General features: G+C 45.4%; 1 protein-coding gene across 1 annotated transcript in view; it reads left to right on the top strand.

Moving 5' to 3' along the window:
* Positions 1-23,034, top strand: part of MCC (MCC regulator of WNT signaling pathway) — a 229,200-nt gene that overhangs the window by 185,908 nt on the left and 20,258 nt on the right. Inside the window, exons 12-14 of the mRNA XM_065405951.1 lie at positions 3,163-3,169; positions 3,948-4,131; positions 18,536-18,770. Of these exons, the coding sequence (XP_065262023.1) occupies positions 3,163-3,169; positions 3,948-4,131; positions 18,536-18,770 (426 nt within the window). The remainder of the gene's footprint in view (positions 1-3,162; positions 3,170-3,947; positions 4,132-18,535; positions 18,771-23,034) is intronic.

Here is a 23,034-nt window from a genome sequence, read left to right as displayed (position 1 = left end):
TGTTACATTAGCACCAAGACCCCAACTCAGAATGAGGCCCTGTTAGTGCTAGACACTGTACAAACACATAGTAAGAAACAGGTCCTGCCTTGAAGGACCTTACAGTCTAAATAGACAAGAGAAACAAAAAGGGTGGGAGGGGAAGCTGGGGCATAGAGAGCAAATTGCCTAAAGTCCCCCAGCAGGTCTGTGATAGAGTTGGGAATGGAACACGGCTCTCCCAGCTCCCAGTCCAGTGCTCTTTCCACTAGAATATGCTGCCTCTCACTGCCCTTCGCACTGCTTGGTGTATCCTTGTTGCTGGTAACACAGATAACACTGCTGTACAGCCAAAATGCTTCTGAAATAAATGTAGTCAAACTTTACTAATTCTGGGTCACTGAGAATGAAAATGATGCTTAAAATTGTTGATTGGCTCTAGTTTTCAAGATATGCTATTGGGTCAGTATATACGACCCTTGACTTGGGAATGGCGGAGGATAAGTGAGTTATAAAGGGAAGGGATCTCAATTTAAACCAGAAATGACTAAAATACATCTTTGACTGGATCTATGAATAAATCTATGACTGGGTTTGGACAGTACTTGCTTTTTAGGCAAAACAATGAATGATGCAATCTGAAGCTGGTATTGCGTCATACATGATATGAATTGCATCATGTTATTCCTAGAAGTCATGGATGATGCAATCATAACGAAGCTTACATCACTCTGCTGAACAAATTGCCCTATATCAGCTCTAGAAATCATACAGTGTCGTGCTCTCTTATTTGTCAGTGTTTGATTTTGCAAAGGGACACATTTCTGTTTAGCCAAAGTGAGCAGAGATGCCTCGTACTTGTGTGAACAGTGCAGATAACTTCTGCTATGTTTGTGGTGAAGTGACTTTTGCATCACAAAAGCGCAGTATAACCACTATGGTTAAGAAAGCCTATCACCTTTATTTTGGCTGCAAAATTGGAGATCAGGACAAGAGGTGGGCCCCACACATATGCTGCAACACTTATGCAACAAATCTTCGCCAGTGGTTGAACAGGAAAAGGAAATCTATGCCTTTTGCAGTGCCAATGATTTGGAGAGAGCCAACAGATCATACCAGCAATTGTTACTTCTGCATGGTGCCTCCAGTTGGGAAAGGTGTGTCAAAGAAGAAAAAGTGGACTGTGCATTATCCAAACATTCCATCAGCTATACGCCCACGGAGGAGGACTGCCGGTTCCTGATGCACCAGAATCATTCTCACTTGAGTCAGACGAGGAAGAGGATGAAACTTCTGGTCCTGAACCATCAATGTCACAGGACCCAGATTTTCTCCCATCCTCCTCCTCTGAACCACACCTCATAACACAAGGTGAACTGAATGACCTTGTCAGGGATTTGGAACTACCCAAGAGTAAGGCAGAGCTGTTGGGCTCCAGACTACAGCAGTGGAATCTCCTGGCAGGTGATGTTAGGGTTTCCATGTTCCGTGACCGTCAAAAGGATCTTGTCCCATTCTTCTTCATGGAAGGTGATCTTGTAGCCTGCAACAACATCGATGGTGTGATGGCAGCCCTCAACATCGGTCACGATCCAGATGAGTGGAGACTGTTCATTGATTCATCGAAGACGAGTCTTAAAGCTGTTTTACTGCATAATGGCAATGTTTTGCCATCAATTCCAGTTGGTCATGCAGTCCATATGAAGGAAACCTATGACAACATGAAACAACTTTTGAGGTGCATAAACTATGACCAACATCAGTGGCAGCTTTGTGGCGATTTGAAGGTTGTTGCTGTCTTGCTTGGTCTGCAGTCTGGATACACAAAGTACTGCTGTTTTCTCTGCGAATGGGATAGTCGTGCAAGAGATTCCCGCTACATCAAGAAAGATTGGCCACTCCGACAATCATTGGAGCCTGGGAGGAAAAGTGTTCAGCATCCACCACTTGTTGAATCAAGGAAGATTTTTGTTACCACCCTTACACATCAAGCTGGGTCTGATGAAGAACTTTGTCAAGGCCATTGACAAAACACAAGCAGCTTTCAAGTATCTCCGTGGAAAATTTCCAAGGTTAAGTGAAGCTAAGATAAAGGAAGGTGTCTTTGTTGGTCCTCAGATTCGTGAACTTCTTCGAGATGATGCATTTGACCATGCACTGCGTGGCAAGGAAAAGACGGCATGGAAAGCCTTCCAGTTAGTGGCAATAAATTTTCTCGGAAACAACAAGGCAGACAACTACAGGTTGTTGGTGGAAAACCTCCTCAAGGCATACAAAAGCCTTGGTTGCAACATGTCACTAAAGATACATTTTTTGCACTCTCATCTAGATTTTTTTCCACCGAACTGCGGAGCAGTGAGCGACGAGCACGGCGAGCGATTTCACCAGGACATTTCAACAATGGAGAAACGCTATCAGGGCAAATGGAGCCCATCAATGCTTGCAGACTATTGCTGGACAGTGACAAGAGATGCTCCATTTAATGAATACAAGAGACAAGCCAAGAAGCGCCGAGTAGACACTGAATAGGACTAAACTATGTACATAATAGTTTTTTGCCTTTTGTTTCATAATAAATTTTATTTATATAACCCTTTTGCTGATTTTTAAAGTGTTACATAAACAGGACAGGTGAAATATTATCATGTAAAGCAACCATAAACACATGAAAAGACCTAGGTTTACAATTTATGATTAAAACTCTACTATCTACACAATATACATAGACATAAAATGTAAAAACTCAAATATCTTAGAAACAGTAGCCAATCAGTTGTTTTAATTGTCATATTTGAATTCAGCACATCAAAATACAAAATAAATAGCACATTTTATCTCTGAAGCAGACGACTTCTCAAAAATTGTAGACCAGTGTAATTTTCCTCTCTGTGGCTATGAAGATCAGTGAGGATTTACAACCACACCCCTACATGGAAAATACAAGGGAGTTGTTGCTGCATCTTCTCAAGGAGATTAGTCCAACCAGCCCACTCCTGTTGGCTGGTACTCTCGCTTCCACAATTTTAATGCTGTCTTAAGGGCAACCCTTCTGGAGGGTTAATATTCAAGGGCATGTGGCTTATTTAGCGAGCATAAAATGTGGATGTACAATGCTTGGCTCAAATGAGGATAAAGCACAGTCTTGCACAGAGCAAACTGTCTCTTACTCAGGGCCGGCTCCAGGCACCAGGCAACCAAGCTGGTGCTTGGGGCGGCACCTGGAGGGGGGCGGCGCGGCGCTCGGGCCGCCGGGGAGAGCGAGGCCACAGCCGGGCTCGCCGCCCTCCCCCCGGCGCTCTGGCCGCCCTCCCCCCCGCGCCCTCCCCCCGGCTGGGGGGAGAGCGGCGAGCCCCTGCCTGGGCTCGCCGCCCTGCGCTCTGGCCGCCGGGGGGAGAGCCGAGCCCCCGCCAGGGCTCGCCGCCCTGCCCCCGCCGGGGCTCGCCGCTCTGGCCGCCGGGGGGGGAGCCGAGCCCCCGCCGGGGCTCGCCGCCCTCCTCCCAGGGCTCCGGCCGCCCTCCCCTCCGGCGCCCTCCCCCCGGCCGCCGGGGGGAGAGCGGAGCCCCCGCCGGGGCTCGCCACCCTCGCCCCGGGGCTCCGGCCGCCCTCCCCCCGGCGGGAGAGCGGAGCCCCCGCCGGGGCTCGCCGCCCCCCCCCCCCCCCCGCGGGGGGGGGGGGGGGGGCGGCGGAGGCTTTTTTGCCTGCGGCGGCAAAAAAGCCAGAGCCGGCCCTGCTCTTACTTGTCCTGTCTGATGGCAGCATTGTATGTGTTTACCTCTAGCACAAAACAGATAAATACAAGTCATAGCTTTGTTCTTTTTCTCTGTATTTGTCTCACTTAGATCACAAATTGCTAGCTAGGTGTTAATGTCACAGCATTAAGTGAAAATAGCTTTAAAAGTCTGTATTCTAGTATTAATTTTCAGTATGCTCTTCGAAGCTCTGACACTGATTGTTTGCTTGCAAACTAGGGGACCAAACAGGTGATGAGAACATTACCCAGATGCTCAAGAGAGCTCACGACTGCAGGAAGACAGCTGAGAATGCAGCAAAAGCCCTGCTGATGAAATTAGACGGCAGCTGCGGGGGAGCCTATGCGATCACTGGCTGTACCGTACAGCCCTGGGAGAGCCTGTCATCCAACAGCCACACCAGGTAACTGCAACTCATCGAACCTATTAATCCCCAGGCCTTTGGTTTCAGACCTAAATAGATTATGTTGTATTCCATTTATTCAACTATCCACCCTCACGTCAGTCTGCTGTGTTTTTTGTTTTTATTTTTTTAAATCACCACCATGCTTCAGTGAGCCTATTCTCAGACTATGAGCAAGCTCCATGCAAGAAGGGTTTTGTATAGATTTGTTGCAAGCGGGTGATTCTGATCTTTGATCTCGCTCATAAAGGGCAAAACCATAACATTTCTTTTACTTCAGTGATTCTGTTTCTCTCTCTCTTCCCCTCCTTCCCATCTCATTGAAACATGAAACATTGAAACATGAAGCATGTACTTCTTGTTCACTGCTATTGTATGAGGGCACCACAGGTTTCCAGGGAACTAGAAACCAAAAAAGTGCTTCCATCAAGGAAGGTTTCCATAAGCTTTTGGAGTGCTCAAGAATTGTTGTTTTTAAATGTCACCATTTCACTTCTCACAGAAACAGAATAAGTTTCTGCCATCAGTTATAATGATTTTTCATAACGACCCTACTATCCCGAAAAACCTCCCTTTAGCAATTGACACTGTAGAGAAATATTGACTGGTGGACAAACTTTTTGCAGGTTACAGTGGATTTTTCCAGAAGGAAAAAATCAGGATATTGAGATTTTTTTTTTTTTTAGACTTTTAAAATAATAAAACTTAAATGAACTATTATTTACAAAAATTATGTAGTTCAAATATTTCTGGGGAGCAGCTACTTCTTCAGTACCTCTCTATACAACGTATATACTTTGTGTGTGTTTGTACATAAAGACGTTGACTGGAGTTCAGGTTTACAGTGGCAAGAAATTGTCTTATGTTGGAAAAAGACTTAGGAATATAATAGCTGAAATCTCTGGCTGAGACAGCTATTTTCCCATCAATTGAAAAATTCTAGTCTGTGTTTTCTGTTACACTTTCTGAAATACCTTCTTTCTCTACAAATACATAAGATTTAGTTATTCTCTGCTGAAACTTTTATCTCACAGGATCATGTGACCCTCCATTAGGTCTGTTAGTGGTTTTGAGGACAAATTTGTTGCATTACAATGCCCTGATTCAACATTATGTTCCATCACATCACAACCTCGTGGTGTTGCACTGGCCTGAAATAATGTTTGGGTCGCTGCCAACCTAAATTAGAGGAGAGGGGATAGTTTTTTGGTAATCTGAATGGGTGGCAGACTTCTTGCAATAATAATGGTAACCATCTTATATAAATATAGGTGAACATTTTTCTTGATTAATTTTCAGTTTCTGTCCCTCAGATTCACTTAAAATTGTTTACTCAGTTTCTTAAGCAAATTTCTCTTTTTATGTTTTTATACAAAGTTGGTTAGCACCTTATCATTTTCCCCACAATTCCTATTTATTACATTGTGGCTGACATGCCTAAAAAGCAGCAAAAGACTAAGAAATGTGGTCAAGTTCTGCATCAAACATCAGGGTAAATTTAAATATCTAAAACTAATGGGTCATTTTGCTTGAAAAATATGCTGCAGTATCAGAGTTACCCTGTGCAGAGGAGATGGTGTTTGAGTACATACATTCATGTAGCGCAGTGTTAATTACTAGTAAATCAATAGCTTTTGATGCCGAAAATATTGACCTGCTTAGGAGTGCAGTATACAAAACTATTTCAGGTCACTTGACCCTGTCTGTCATAGTCAGGGTGCAAAAATACTGGTTGTATACATGTACATTTGTGTGTTTTTTTCCCTGGGTATATGACATACAAACACACAGCTGAGGTTGCTTAAGCATTTATATTCTACAGGGTCATTTTTGATTGTTTATAATATTCTCAAAGTTTTATCTTTTTGTGGATATTTGGTTGCTCAGCCAGGGAAGGATTTTTTTTCCTGAAAGTTTCACGGTAAACAGTTGAACTGATTTCCAGGATGGAAGGAGAGAAAAATGTAGGTTTTTTGCAGTCTTGCTTTGGTATTAGAAACTTGACATTTGCCAGGGATGTATATAGTCCCTAGATGTTTCCCTAGTTTCATTGGTCTGGTGAAAATCAGATTTCATTTGGTTGAGTGATAGAGCTGAAAAAAATCATTCTACATACATGCCCTCTGCTTTTGTGGAGCAATGAAACTAATGATCTCTGTGATCCACTGGCTGAGTGCATGTGTGTGTAAAATTTGTTTTGGTTGACTAGACAATGTCTCAGCATGTACACGTGCTTAGAATAGAGTGCAATTTCAGATTTAACAGGTAGAAAATTGTAGAATAAGATCTGTGAAGGTGCAGATGAAAAAAATTTATAAATATGTATCTATATATTTTATGTATATATGCACATGTATGTGTGACCTATTAGCTTGAGTCTGTTCCTCTATCATTACATGATAAATTTCTCTGATATTGAGAACATACCTGATATTGAACTGATACTACAGTTGAATGGTTACACACACAAACAGAGGACAAGAAAGTATGATTGAACAAATGTTCTTCTTAGAGTACTTGCTCATGTCCATTCTATTGTAGGTGTGTGTGCTTGCACATGCACCGGTGCTGGAAGTTTTTGCCTCAGTGGTATCTGTAGGGGACTGGCTCTGGCGCCCTCTGGAGTAGCGCGCGTATGCACCAGTATAAGGAGCGCCGTCAGCTTCCCCCTCCCTCAGTTCTTTCTGACCGCCAGTGATGGTGCTGGAACGTTTCCTTGCCTCGGCAAGCTTTCCTATCTCAACTGTGCCTAGCAGCGAATTCGTTGTATATAGTTGTTAAAGTTGTATAGTTAATAGTTCCCTTACTGTTCAGTTAGAATTAATTAGTTAGTCCCGTACAGGACTTAGCCTAGGGACAAGGCATTCTCCGGTCCCCGGGCTTCAAGCCTTGTGACTGCTACAAAAAACCTATGTCAGTCAGTGATCCCCATAGAAGCTGCCTCAAGTGTTTAGGGGAAACCTACGTGAGCAACAAGTGTCGCATTTGCAAGAGCTTCAGGCCGCAGACAAAAAGGAGAGGGACATTCATGTCCGAGCACTCCTTACGGAGTTTGCCCTGGCACCAGCTTCGGAGCCGACGAGATTGGACTCTGCTCCAAGCACTGCGGCCTTGGTGTGGAGCACGCTGCCGGCACCTACCTCCGACCAGCGCCGATCCCCATCCCCAGTTTCAGCTAAAAAGCAAAGAAAGGCCGGGAGAGGGCGTTCTCCTATATCCTGTAAAGGGGAGGAGAACAAAGACCCACGTGGGGCAGCTCTTCCTCTTTGGACATTGGCCAGGCTCCAATTCCCATTGAGCGGGCAAGCCCACTTTCAGACCCGTCTGCCACCCAGGAAGCAGCAGAGGCACTTGGTACCTGGTGGTGCAGTCCACACCGGAGGCCTTTTAAGCCGCTACGGACATACTGTCCTTTCTGGTGCTGCCCATGCCGGCCAGTGAGGTGCCCCGTTCGAGGGGTAAACCTGCCCTGTGACCCTTCCAGAGGTCTCCATCTGTGTGGCACCGCTCCCCTGCCAGTGTTCGCCTGAACAGCGCCACCAGCCGGATGCAGGTCGGCTTCCCTGCCAGAGTTCCCGGCATTAGTTCCCGGACTCTAGGCAGCGTTTCTCGAAGTCCTGGCATCAATCGCCAGCAGTCTGACGCAGACCTGCAGAGGCACGTCACCAGTCCCCAGAGCCCCAGTGCCAGGAGCGCCCGAGTCAGTCTCCCAGTCTTCAGCACCGCTCCGGAGTGTCGAGGTGCTGGTCCCTGGAGCCCTGTCTCCAGATCACTGGTACGGATCACTGCGAGCACATCGACGGTCTCCAAGACATTGATCCTCTTGCTCCAGGTCTCTGGAGTGGCACCGTTCTCAAAGCATGAGGCATCGATCTCCGCTATACTGTCGCCGATCCGCCAAAGGCCGCCACCGGTCACTGGAGTCGTGGCTCCGCGGACCTCCTGGTACAGGTCCCCAGTGGAGGTCCGCGGAGAGAGCCAACAGGAATGGGGTAGACAGGAGGTCTCAGTACCATCCTGGTCCCCCAGACAAGTCTCTCCCTCCTCGGGCTCTGACTGCAAGGAGGAAGTGTATAGAGCCCAAGGAGGAAGATCTGCCTGCAGGCCAAGGTCACCCACTGGGGACATCGGCATTCCCCTCTGGGCCACCAGTGGCTGCATGGCCCCAGGGCCAGTGGCCGGCTCCTTGACAACTATGGAACCCCCCCCGGGGGGTTTCCCCATCTGTCAGAGGGGCATCAGTTGGTCTTGGGGGCATCCAAAAGATGGTTGGCGACAGTCTCCCGCCTGCCCCCTGACTCAGATGTGGAGTCAGAGCAAGCTCCCCGGGGACAGCCAGCCTCGGCCATGGGCTGCGGCTCCCCTGGCAGAAGCAGTGGAGTTGACAGAACCACCTGTACCTGCCGCCTCATCATCTTTGCCCGATGAAGCAACTGCTGGGCTTTCTCACGCGGTCCCCCAGGATGATACAGGGGCCCACCAGGAGCTTTTGAAGAGGGTGGTGTCGAACTTGTGGCTGGAAGCCGAGAAGCTGGCAAAGCCCTTAGACTCCCTGTTCAATGTATTAAATGCAGCAGCCCCCTCCAAGGTGGCACTGCCAGTGCACGAGGGAGTGGTGAAACTAATCAAGGCTCTGTGGCAGACACCCTCCTCCCTTCCCCTCATCTGCAAGCAGGTGGAAAGAAAATACGTCCCCACTAAGGGTTTTGAATATCTACATACCCACCCCGCCCCAAGCTCACTGGTTGTGTCGGCAGCCAATGAGAGCGATAGATAGGGCCAACCGGGATCGATGCTTAAGAATAAGGAGGCAAAGAGGCTTAATCTCTTTGGTAGAAAAATTTATTCTATGTCCAGCCTCCAGCTGAGAGTGGCCAACCATCGGGCCTTGCTTGGCCGCTATGATTTTAATATTTGGCAGTCCATGGCCAAGTTTGTGGACTCGCTGCCAGAAGAGCCCAGGAAGGAATTCCTGGCGACCCTCAATGAGGGCACGGCTGTGGCCAGGGCAGCCCTTTAAGCGGCCTCAGATGTGGCCGGTTCAGTGGCCTGGACCATGACTTTGGCTCTTTCTCTAAGGCATTGCTGTTGTCAGGGCTGTCGGTTGAGGTTCAGCAGTCCATCCAGGACCTCCCATTCGATGGCCTTGCGCTGTTCCCGGAACTGACAGTAAATTACACGGCCTAAAAGACTCTTGCTTTCTCTGGATCTTTACATGCCAGGGCCTGTGAGGAAATGGTTTAAGCCACAACAGTCCCACAGGTTTTGGACCAAACCTCGATCAGAGCCCTTCCACAAGAAGAGCAAGAGCTATAAGCTTTGGCAGGGGCCATCAGCCGGCCCCCTCAGCCCACTCGAGCTCTATCCGCAACCAACTGGGTAATAAGCAGGCATTTTGATGGGCACTCGAGGGTGACATTCCAGACTATGTTCTGGATCCAGCCCACCTGCTCTTTTCCAACAGTTTGTCCCCCTTCCTCCCTGCCTGGGCCACAATAACATCAGACCAGTGGGTCCTCAGCATGGTAGGAGGGGGATATACTGTCCAGTTTATTTCTCTCCTTCTCCTCCCCCTCTCCCTCCCTGTCCCTCTTCAGGAGGTGCAGGGCCTTCTGCGGGTGGGAGCAGTGGAAGAAGTCCCTCTGCACTTGAGGGGGAAAGGGTTTTACTCCTGCTATTTTTTTCATCTGAAAGGCCAAGGGGGGGGGGAAGGAGTTTATGCCCCATCCTCGACCTGCAGAGCCTCAACAAGTATCTCAAGAAGTTGAAGTTCCGCTTAGTCTCCCTGGCCTCCATCATTCCTTCCCTGGATCTGGGACACTGGTATGCCGCCCTCAACCTGAAAGACACTTACTTTCACATATCGATATTTCACAGACACCGAGAGTTCCTACATTTCATTGTTGGGACTACCAATTCACAGTTCTCCTTTTTGGCCTAGCAATGGTGTTTACAAAGTACATGTCAGTGGCGGCGGCCTACGTCAGACATCAGGGTATCCAGATATACCCATACCTCGACAAATGGCTCATCAAGGGCTGTTCCAGGTCCAGCACAGCGTCGAGATGTTGCGAGCCACTTGTCAAGCTCTGGGCCTGTTGATAAACTAACAAAAATCAGTGTTGATCCCGGTCCAATGGATAGAGTTTATAGGAGCGGTACTCTACTCTACCCGAGGCAGAGCATTCCTGCCAGAGGCCAGGTTCAGGGCAATGTCAGATCTGATTCCCAGTGTCGCTGCCCATCTGCTCACCACTGCATGGGTCTGTCTCAGACTATTGGGGACATGGCAGCATCATGCATGTATGTTGTCTGACATGTGAGACTCAGGCTGCGTCCCCTCTAGAAAAGGCTGGCGTCAGCCTACCTCCCGGCCAGACATCACCTAGACAAGGTCATCACGATCCGCAGTGGGTACTTATCTCCCTGCAGTAGTGGTCTGACCTGATTCTAGTGTTGGAAGCTGTGCCGTTTGCGAGCCTGCAACCCACGGTCTCCCTGATTTCAGATGCATCCGACCTTGGTTGGGGAACACACCTCAATACACTGCAGACTCAGGGGTTATGGTCTCAAGAAGAGTTTGCGTTACATATAAACGCTAGGGAGCTCAGAGCCATCTGTCTGACTTGTGGTATCTTCCTTCCCCAACTGTCCAGTCAGGTGGTGCAGGTGTTGATGAACAACAGCCTTCGTGTTCTATGTCAACAGATAGGGGGAGTTCGTTCCTTGCCTGGGTGCCAGGAGGCCCTCTGTCTGTGGGACTTCTGCATTCAGCATACAATCCATCTGGAAGCCTCGTACTTCCCCAGGCAGATCGTCTCAGCAGGTCCTTCTCTCACCACGAGTGGTCCCACCACTTGGAGGTCGTCAGAATTCTCTTCCAGAAGTGGGGAGCTCTCGAGTGGACCTGTTCACCACCAGGCAGAACAGAAAGTGTCATCAATTCTGCTCTCTGCAAGGCCTCAGCAGAGGCTCATTTTCTGATGCCTTTCTCCTGTGGTGGTCAGGAGACCTGATGTACACCTTCCCACCAATTCTGCTCATCAGCAAAGTCCTCTTAAAAAATCAAGAGGGACAAAGCACGGGTCATTATGATCGCCCTGGCCTGGCTTCGCCAGTACAGGTTTGACATGCTCCTGGATATGGCCGTGGCCACTGCCCAGGCATGGTATGGTGTTGCCACCTATACTTCTGTGCTGCTGATGGCGGGCGATGCCTTCATAGCTGGGCGCCCAGCCAACAGCTGCTGCTCTCCAGTTGCCCAGCTCTGGAGGCAGCATAGAAGTAAGGGTGGCCATACTGAGACCCCCCGCCCCCAGCAACTCCCTTTTGGGTCAGGATCCCCAATTTGAGAAATGCTGGTCTCCCCCCTGAAATCTGTATAGTATAGGGTAAAGGCACACAAAAGACGAGATTTCACCGGGGGAGACCAGATTTCATGGTCCGTGACGCACTTTTCATGGCCGTGAATTTGGTAGGGCCCTAAACATGAGCAATCACTCGAAGAAGAAAAAATGGTTACTAACCTTTCGTAATTCTTGTTCTTTGAGATGTGTTGCTCATGTCCATTCCATGACCTGCTCTCCTTCCCCTCAGACAGAGTTCCAGCAAGAAGGAACTGAGGGAGAGGGGAGCCTGCGTCACCCCTTATACCAGCGCAAAAGCGCACCACTCCAGAGGGCACCAGAGCCAGTCCCCTATGGATATCACTGAGGGGAAAACTTCCGGCACCGGTGCATGTGGCGAGCACACACATCTACAATGGAATGGACATGAGCAACACATCTTGAAGAACAACAGTTATGAAAGGTAACCGTCTTTTGTAGCTGTGATGTCATATACATTCAATGTAGGTGGACTTAATCCTTGTGATTTCCTTACAAAGAAGGTAACTAAATATTATCCCCTTTTTATAGACAGAGAATCTGAGACAAACAGAAGTTACTGTCAGTGGCCCAAGGGCAGCAAGTCAGGAGCAGTCAGACTAGGGCTTAGAAAACTCTGGACATTTTGACTCCATATTCCACCACACCACTCTGCATTTCCTTTTTTAAATCCATATATAAATACTTTTGAAATTTCAAGAGGGCACATGCAACATTTTCCCAGCTAAGAACAAAATCTCCTCTTTTTCCCATTGTTTTCATCCAGAGGACAAAGGCAGTTAGATGATGTAACTCAGACGTCTCCATAATGTGGCCCACATCTCAATAGAGAGAGATTCTCATGAGCACTCCCTGCTGTTCAAAATCACATAACATCCTTGTGGCAACTACAATGTTTGCTTAGACAGTGATGTTAGTAAAATAGGTATGTATTTGTAACTGTCTTTAATTCACTATGCATTTTGTCCTTTGTGAAGAAAACAGACATTCACTCTCCTTTTGGTCTTCATTTCATTACATGCATACCTGTCCATTCTCATCCTCTCTCTTTCCTGCTGCCTCTCTGCATATGCTTCTGTGCTCCCTTTTTCATCTCACCTTGCACATGCTACCTGCTCCTCCTCTCCACTTGTACATACCTCCCTGCTACTTGGCTCCCTTCTTTTGTCTTCATCCTTCCGTGCTACCCTGGACTTGCTGTCCTTCTGTACTCTATGGTTCTTTCATGCTGGAGGCTGGCAGCAGCCCTGGCCCCACCCACTGGTGGTTGCAATCGCTGAAGGTGGATTCCGTCTCCTCTCAGTTGTGACAGTAACCCCTAGCAGAGGCAGCAAGTCTGACTTCTTATTTCCAGCTGCTTCTGTAGGCTTTTTCTTTGTCATGGAAGAACCTGAGGGCCTGTAGAAACAGGTGGAAACAAGGAGGGGGAGCCAGTTCCATAAGCCCAGCAAGTGCTCTGTGGACCAGAGTTTGGAAACAGTTCATATTAATGGACAAATTCCTCACTTGATTGCACTTAGCCTCTGAAATGAAAACATTTTAATATTATATATGACTACAAGATAATCTTAATACCCAAGCCTGATATTTGCAAAGAAAAGTAGTATTAATGAAGATCCTCTAACTCAAACTGCCAGGCACGTTTTTTTCTTTAAAACTTTGTAAAGGAGGAGGGTTAAAACCCCCTCTTTTTGGCTAAGACTTTGTGATAAAGTGAATAATTCTCACTGCAGTTTGAAACCCCACAAAACGAGTTTATAATGGAAGTGCCGACCCAGCCTTAACTTTGGCATCATGAATGAGATGCTGAATGTCAAATCACTGAACATATTACCGAGAACACAAGCACAGGCAACTGCTGGTGACAAGGGGGGTTAAAGATTGTAAAAGGGAGCATCTGAGATTAAATGAAAAACCAGCATAGAGGTTGTTACCAGCGAAGTGAATAAAATAATAGCTAGCATCTCAATTTATTTGGTTGGCAGCAACCCAACTATATTACCAATTCATTTTTGAAAATAAAAATAGCTTTGTGGAAGTCGTAATTGTTTTAATGGACAGAGGAGCATTCATTTCCAAGAAGATCCAACTGATTGCACCTGTAAAAAGAATGAAATGAGAGAGAGAGATGGAGATTGCTGCTGTTACAATGACTAAGGATGCTGTTTTGTATTCATTGCACTACTAGTAACCCCAACCTTCCATCAAGATGCAGGAAGGACAGTCTGTCCCATCACATGCAAAGGAAATACATTTCTACAACATATTTTACCACTACCCATCTGAACTTACCCAAACCTAGGGCTAAATCCTCCTCTCAGAACCACCTCATGGATTTCGGATAAGTAGCTGAAATAAAGGATTATGTTGGCTGAAATGTGAAAATGTCGATATGGAAACATGTTAATGCTTCCAAATCCCGAAGCATGTGGTATGCTCTCAGTACCAGACTTCATCATTGGAGCAAATAGGTTTCCAAAGAAAAGTTTTGCCAAAGGATTGAGATTATAGCCCAATATACTGTTAATTCAAATTCTACTGGTCTAAGTGAAGGCCAGTTTATCTGAAAGGTTATCCCTGCCTTCCGGTTGTGTGCTTTCTCTGATATGGAGCCACTCTGACCTGGAAGATGGGTGGACAGATGTACGTGACCTAACAAATAGTCCTTAAAGTAAAAGTTCAAATGCAGACATTACCATTCAAGAGTGTTACATGGATTTGGGACATTCCACATTATTTTAATTCTATAAAGCCTTAACCCACAGTTATTATGGATAGAAATTCATACTGTATCCTTTTCACCCAGACAGGGTTTCTTGAATGAAAAGAAAGGATGTACTCAACAGCATCAGTAAACAGAGAAATATTTTATATATGCAGTGTGTGTGTTTGTATATTTGCACATGTAATATGTGTGTGTGTTTGTAAACGTGTGTGGAGATGTACATGTACACCTCTTAATATTACAGCACGCTATCTAGTATGCTCTGTATAAAAAATACATATACAAATTAACTGGGTGTCATTTAGGAATCTTGCAGATGTTAGTGATGAACCGAGTGGGTAGAATGTTTCTTTCAGCTCTTTATGAACACCGGGGGGGAATGTGCAGAAGGAAATCATTTTCCCAAAAGGTCTGATGGAGCTGTATAATTTTTTCCCCTACCTGCATGTTAGAGAAATGAGAGAGACATCATGTATCTGTTTTTGGTTTTTTTCTGGTTGTGACATGCTGCCTATTCAGTTCATCCCCTAACCTCATTCGTGTTACCCTGATTGCCATCGGAAAGCATAGCAGTCTGCCAAATTCAGCACTACACAGTATCCAGCGGGGGAGGTTCCCCCACATATGCAGCAGGGCTGGCCTGAGGATTTTGGGGAGAGCCATCAAAGTGAGTTTTGAAGGAGCCCCATGTGGCATCACAACCCAGGATCACATATGCATCATGGCATTGTTTTAGTGCTTAGTCATGCAGCCTTGCAGACTGAATTTCTTCTCCACAATTTAAGAAATGGGGGTGGGGATTGGGAGGCTGTCTCTCCCTCTTGAGTAGGGGAATAGGCTATGTACCCCTTTCCTCTGCTGGCCATATTGCCTCCTCTCTTCTCTCACGCTGGGTGGGGGGATTCTGGCACCAATTTTATAGGGACAGTCCTGATATTTGGGGCTTTTTCTTATATAGGCTTCTATTACCCCCCCCCCCCCCCCCCCCACACACACACACACACACCCTCTGTTCCAATTTTTCACACTTGCTTTCTGGTCACCCTAGTTAGGGGTCAAGGGGCAGTTCTCCTTTTCTTCTGTCCTCTTTGTACTGGCTGCCTGTAATTGAGACAGCTCCTCCATTAATTCCTCACCTTGTAACCAGAGGCCTCACTAGCACTTCAGCAGAGGAGCCAGCTCAGCTGCAGGCAGCCAGCCAGCCAGGACTGAGCTAAAGACAGCTCTAGCATCATTGGCAGCAACCCAAGTTGCCGTTGCCTTCCACAGCTGTGGATTGGTCTCCAAAAAATGGAGACCTGTAGCTGTGGACCTGAAAGGTCAGTCCTGTGCAGCTGTGGCTGGTACTGTGAATACGGGGAGCTTTAGGGATCATCCTCATAGCAGATATACAGGCCAGTGCTCAGTTTTCATTCTGAGAGCTGTCTTTCCAGCAAAGAGGACAAGGAGCATATTTTCTCTGTAAACGAAAGCTAAGGTTAACATTAACTAAAACTCTGAGGATGTGCAGGCTGTGTGGACCCTAAATACTGTCCCTGAGTATTAGTCTCTGTGTGTAGTCCAGGAAGGCTGAATAACTTTTTATTTTGGAACCCAAAGAGATCTACAACACCACTTGAATATAGAATTGAATAGTAATTTGTTGTATTGCCTGATTTTTTACATCATATCTACCTCACCGAGGGCCTAGTGAGGCTAGTTAAATAAGGTTTATAAAGAGCTTTGAGATCCTCTGATGAAAAGCAAAGTATTATGGAGAACTCATTAAAACCTGAGTGTATTTTTACCCAATACAGGCTAGCTGGGTTCTGATTTACTGCAGATGGGAATTAGTGGGGAAAAAAAGTGGTTTTCACTTCTAGTAAACACGGCGCCTGTTATCCCTAAGAGAGAGAAGAAATCATTTGAAATTAGCAGAAAGCTGTAGTAAAGCCATGTAATGTGATATTTCATGGGGGGGGGGGGGGGGGGTAGACTTAAGGAAGCCTTTGTAGCCCTGCCAATTCTCTGTTTCCTCTCAGGCTGCCCTGGGCTTGGAATTCTCTGAAAGATCCACTGGCAATTATCTGATGCAACTTAAAATCAACACCGCTTGAGCACAAGCACAATTGAGAGGAAGGAGAAAAAAACAACCTGTTTTTCCCCCCTCTTCTTTCAGCAGTGCATAAGTGTGTAAGCAAAGTGTATTTCCATTACACATTAGCCTGGCTCCAGCAGGAGTCCTCAGGGTGGGTTTTTTTCCTCCTCAAAAAAATGCTGAAAAATAATGCAACCCAATACAGAATGTGATTTATTCCCCTGCTGATAACTGAGATCATCCAGCATTCCAGACAGGCACAGTTAATGGATGACTTAACCCTCACCCAGCAGCTGATTACAGGTCCTCAGGAGACAGCAGGCAGCTTTGTCTGTGTAGGGTTGTAGAAAATGCAGTGCTGTTTCTTTTCCTTTTAGTGTTATTGCAAGTATATTCAGCAGTGGAATGTTAAGGAACTAAAGCAGCATTGCAATTAACCTCCATAAATCTCTTCTCCCTAGAACACTGGAATGCACATAGATAGAGATGGGGCATTGAGGCGCCTCGTGCTTATCTAGAAATTGTTTTCCCTTTGTAAAAGCTCTTCATTATGTGACATGTATGGAGCAAGCTAAAATTGTCTGGCAGTTTTTCTTTTGAAACTACCTTTGGAAAAGGAATGCGACAATAAAGTCAGATGATGGTGTTCTGTTAGAAGTCCTGTAAAACATGACTTAGATACCTCCAAGTTGAGGGATTTGGATGTCTTGTGGAAGTTAGCGCTGGGGTAGCTGGTCACTGTTTCAAATCCAGCCCCAGGTTTATAGTGATTGAAAGACAGTGCCATGACAGCAGCTGGACTTTCTGAAGCAATCTCAGGCTGTTTCTTACAGGTGACCATCAAAATCAGCAGACGGGGCATGGAATCTGAACTAACTTTTCCAAGAGAGATTGTTATTCCCATTCAAGGCATGGGGCAGCATGCAGAAGTTTTCTGCGCTGCTGCTTGTGCTGTATCAGCTCTGTAGATAAAGGATTTTAGTTTTTGTTGCTCTCAGCATGGCATATTTAACAAGCACTTAATTGTTTATTAAAAAAAAGTTTTGTGTCAAAAGTAGTTATGCCAGCAAAACTAATTATCTGTCTTTGCAGTGAAGAAATAATTGACTCAGTATTGTAACATTTTTTATTCTGTTTGAAGAACTATATATTTTTTCTTTTCTGTATTTTAAAGTTGCAGAGTTTTGTGTGTGTGTGTGTGTGTGTTTCTTTTGCATATTGCAACACTTGGTCCAGGCTAAATTGAAAAATGGGATGTTTGATATGTGCTCCCAAGTTAATATTGTCTATAGTACTACAGTAGTTCTATAACAATATTAATACACACTGGATCCTGCTGGCCATTCTTGCCTTCCTTCAATTGCTCCTTATATTCGAAAGCATGGCATGCTGTTCAGCCATGTCACCAGAGGGACAAAAACACACCAGCACACCGTGCTCTCAAGCTCTCCATCAACATGCAAGGGGGTGCATGACCCAACCCTGCCTGGCGCCCCCTGCAAAGCCATTCATGGATTCACAGGATTGAGCCAGATGTGGTAACTCGATTATAACGATGCCATCAACCATGGTTAAGGCTAAGATTATGTCATGGATTCCGTGACTTCCAGAGACCTCTGTGACATTTTGTGCTTCAGACCTGGGGCAGGAGGGCTGGAGCTGTCAGCTGGCGGGGGTCCTGGAACTCGGAGTTGCCACAGGCTTCAGGGGGGACCCAAGAGCTGTCAGCCACCGCAGCAGTGGGTGCTGGACCCCCTCCTAGCCTCCCACAGCAGGGCTTGGGCTCTCATCCCTCCATCAGCCCCATTTTGTCATGGTTATTTTTAGTAAAAGTCACGTACAGGTCATGGGCAATAAACAAAAATTCATGGAAGCCCGTTTTTTTTTAAGGGGGGGGGGATTTCGGGTTTGTTTGTTTTTTATTGCCCATGAGCTGGCTGTGACTTTTACTAAAAATAACCATGACAAAATCTTAACCTTAATCATGGTCATTCAGGCTGGCACAACGGTCCTCAGTAGACTCTGCACGTTTGATGATGATGATCCTGATAAAATTATACTCTGTGGCAACTGCGAGTGTAAATATGCTTGGGTGAATCATGTGTGTGGTGTTAATTAAACAAATTTCAAATGGGGGCTGGGGGCAGGTGGACGGGGGGAGAGCCTAGAGACCTGAATCCTTCTCCCAATGAGTAATGCTGTTTTTGGTCTTCCAAGCACTACCAGCTCAACTGCAAGTAGCTGTGATACGGAGTTCACAAAGGAGGATGAGCAGAGGTTGAAGGATTACATCCAGCAGCTGAAGAATGACAGGGCAGCAGTCAAGCTGACCATGTTGGAGCTGGAGAGCATCCATATTGATCCCCTTAGTTATGATGTCAAACCTCGTGGAGACAGCCAGAGGCTAGATCTGGAAAATGCAGTATTGATGCAGGAACTCATGGCAATGAAGGTATTTTATAACCTGCTGTCTTTGCCCCTGATTGCTTCATGGTATTAGAGAGAGGTAACTAACAGTGATGCTCAGGACCACTATGAGACCTGAACATCCCAAAGGACATTGTGACAATAGCAAGAGTGTGCACAATTTACCCCTCTCTATCAGGTTATCGCATAACCTAACCCTGTCACATGCCCTGTGCTATATCTGAAAGATTGTAGCATACCCACAGCCCTGTATCCTGTGCAGTCCATTAGACCTAAACTATTCAATAGGGACCCTAATATTACACAACATTGTAACCCCATTGCTTGCCCCCACCACATCCAATGCAACCAGTATAGTGTCCTTTGTGCTTGTTTATTTTTATATTAAATTGTTGTTGTGACGGGTTGGATCACAGAACCCCCCCTTGGGAGCTGCCACCCGATGTACCAAGACTACTACTTCCCCTGCTTTCCCTGCCAGCTTGGGACCCCAGCACCCTGTCTTGCTGAGCCGGACACGCCCGTCTGCTCCAACACAGACCCAGGGTCTGAATTACTTGCCCCAAAGCTGCAGGCTTGACTGATGCCCAACTCCCAATAGGGTCTAAACCCAAATAAATGTGTTTTACCCTGTATAAAGCTTATACAAGGTAAACTCATAAATTGTTCACCCACTGTAACACTGATAGAGAGAGATGCACAGATGTTTGCCTCCCCAGGTGTTAACACATACTTTTAATAAGTAAAAAGTGATTTTATTAAATACAGAAAGTAGGATTTAAGTGGTTCCAAGTAGTAACATGGAGCCTTTGACATACTCACTACCCTCACTGTAAGGGCATAGGATGCCTAGTCTCCTTTCTCTCTGACAGAGTGTTTGGTAGAATCACAGACCTGTAATGTTGATCATGACACTTGGGGTGGCATCTAGCTGGGTTGGAGGTCACATTCCACGAGCCCAGGTAGTGAGAGAGGGCATTAGCAATGACCAAGTCTGTGTGCGTTAAGCAAGGACTTCAATCCATGGTTCTAAACTTATGACACAGCAATCAAGAAGCCATGTGCTTGCAGTAGGGAGCTATGACAGCAGAGGTGCTTGAGGGAGACCAAAAGCATGAGACAGCACTGCTTGTAATGTTTCATTACCTCACTCACGAGCTTTTGCGTGTCCCACTCTGAGAAAACACTCGAAGCTTTGTGTACTGAGGCAGAACAAAGCCACCTCCGTTTCATATTGCCTCAGAAAAGGAGGAGGACTTGTTAAGTTATTATCCGTAAGGCACTTAAGTGGTCACCAGTTCAGAGCAATGTCTTGACACTGTGCTGCAACACAGAGTCGGTGTGGGAGTAGAAGATATAGGAGCATAGAGATTTTCAGTGGTGGGGCTAGTTAGGACTAAACTGTGACCTCTGAGGCTTGATCTACGTACATAGTTGTACCGATATAACTAATATATGATTTTATACCAATTTAGTTAAACTGGTGCAGCATTGTGTGTGGATCTTCTTATATTGGTTTAGCCTGGGCTTGTAACCAGGTTAAACCAATATAACCAGGCTTAAACCATTGAAAGTACGTCCACAATGTTGCAGCAGTTTAACAAAATCATTTTAGATTAAACCAGTGCAACTTCTGTGTGTAGGCAAGTCCTAAACATACATATCAATATACTCAATTCTGCATTTGATTTCCTTCCTCTCTTTCCACTGAGAATAATTTTTGGGGGGTAGGGAGGTGAGCTTTCTAGAACATTGAGAGACAACCACTCCTATTTCCTCCTCATTTATCCTCACACTTCTGATGCTCTACTTCACAGCCACCATCTTCCTGATCTAGGAAAATTGATGGGAGGGACTCTCTTTGGAGTCCATGGGCACCACTCCTCACTCAGCAACAGGCATTGATTCACAGATTTTAAAGCCAGAAGGGACCATTATGCTCATCTAGTCTGACCTCCCGCATAACATAGGCCTAAGAACCTCATCCTGTAATTTCTATATCAAGCCCATTATTTCTGTTTGAGCTATAGCATATTATTTTAGAAAGATATCTAGTCTTAATATAACGATTTCACGTGAGGAAGAATCCACCACATCCCTAGGCAAGTTGTTCCCTTGGTTAATTATTACCCAATTATTTAAAAATGTGTACCTTATTACAAGTCTGAATTTGTCTAGCATCAGCTTCCAACTGTTAGATCTCATTATGCTTTTTTCTGCTAGATTAAAGAGAGCAGAAATCTCTTCCCTGTGTAGGTCGTTATAGACAATGATCAAGTCACCTCTTAACCTTTGCTGGTATAAACTAAATAGATTGAGCTTTTAAAGTCTCTCATTATTAGGCCAGATCTTGAGTCATTCTTGTAACTCTTTTCTGATCCCTTTCTAATTTTCTAACATCCTTTTTGACGTGTGGACACCATTTCCCAGTTAATAGTCACACTAATACTTTATACACAGGTAACACGACCTCCTTACTCCTCCTTGATATTGCCCTCTTTAAGTATCTGAGATTTGTGTCCAGATACACAGGGCTCCTAAGTCCTTTTCATTGTCACTGCTTTCCAGGATACAATTCCCCATCCTATAAATGTGACCTACATTGTTTATTCCTAGATATATGACCTTGCATTTGGCCGTATTAAAACACATTGTTCAAATGATTCTAGATGCTCCAGGTCTGCCTGTCATCATTTACCACTCCACTAATTTTTATGTCACCTACAGATTTTAGCAATGATTTTATATTTTCTTCCGGATGATTGATAAAGATATTGAATGGCACTAGGCCAAGAACAGATCCCTGTGGGACCCCACTAGAAACCCTCCTGTTGGGTGATGATTCCCCATTCACAGTGTTACTTTTTGCAATCTGTCAGTTAACCAGTCTATCAGTTTTTACTCCATTTAATATTGGCTACAGTAACAAAAAATTCACTATACTAAATTATCAAAATGTCATGCAGGACTAAGTCAGATGCCTTACAGAAGTCTAAGTATAATATGTCAGCAAGTTACCTTTATCAACCAAACTTGTGATCTCATCAAAAAATATCAAGTTTGTCTGACAAGATCTGTTTCCATATAACTGTGTTGTTTGGCATTAATTGTGGTATCACTCTTTAATTCTTTACTGATTGCATCCCAATCAGCCTTCCCACAATTTGTCCTGAAATTGATGTTAAGTTAACTGCCTATAATTAGACCAGCACTGCTGAATGATACAAGGCTCTCCTCTATCAGAGCTATGTCCGCTGCGTCCTCTCACAGTCTGAGCACTGAGTTTTTGGGCAGAGAGAGTATTGCCCTTCTCCTCCCTCTACAAGAATGTTAATCTAACTAAATAAGCACTGGAATGTTTTGATATCTTCTTCACTGACCGTGGACTTTCATGGGAAAGTAAGATTCTTTGGATTAATATGACACCCCTTCCAGATTTTGGGGCCTCAGAATATGCTTTCAGGTAAAAACTGTGGCCACGTTTCTGGAGTAAGCCATATAGAAAGGAATTGCTGTACTTCTAGATACGTTCAGATGGTGTATGAGAGCAGATCTGATTTGTGGGCATGGGGAATGGATACACTGACATTATACCATGCATACAACAAGGGTTTTCTATGAGAAAGTTTGCAGCAATATTGTAACCCATCTGACTAGCAGCAGAATTATCTGTGGGAACAAGCTTTTAAAATTAAGCTTCCTTGTAAAGTATCCGTATCTCTCTTCTATGTGTCAGATTCAGAGAGGAGACAAAACTAGTGTAATGTTAACCTTTGTCAGAACCTCTCAACAGTTAGGATAAGTTACACTAACAGACTGTCTTAGATTTTCACACCTGCTTTCAGCATATCACTTGCCCCTTTATCATCACTGCTGAATTTGGTCCTGGGAGTCTGAGTTAGGGTGACCAGATCTCCCAATTTTATAGGGACAGTCCCAATTTTTGGGTCTTTTTCTTATATAGGCTCCTATTACCCCCTACCCCCTGTCCTGATTTTTCACACTTGCTGTCTGGTCACCCTAGTGTGAGTGCAAGGTGGTGTGACTAAAAGGAAATATATATTACACCAATTCAGACTTCTCTCTGAGTAGGACCTCTTATGGCTCAAGGGGATAGCTTTTCAAACATTTCCGTGGTTATTTTTACTTATAAATATAATACATAATTATATTCAATACCAATAATATATTTACACCAGAAAATTCTCTACTGCTGCCTGTGTCTGTAAATGTTCTTTGTTTAGATAATACATTTGAATCGTGTGAGTGATTCCTAAATTAAAAATTCA

This window comes from Emys orbicularis, chromosome 6 (genome assembly GCF_028017835.1).
Source record: "Emys orbicularis isolate rEmyOrb1 chromosome 6, rEmyOrb1.hap1, whole genome shotgun sequence".
NCBI lineage: Eukaryota > Metazoa > Chordata > Testudines > Emydidae > Emys > Emys orbicularis.
Note: the sequence above shows the minus strand (reverse complement) of the source record. Positions and strands in the feature narration are given on the sequence as shown.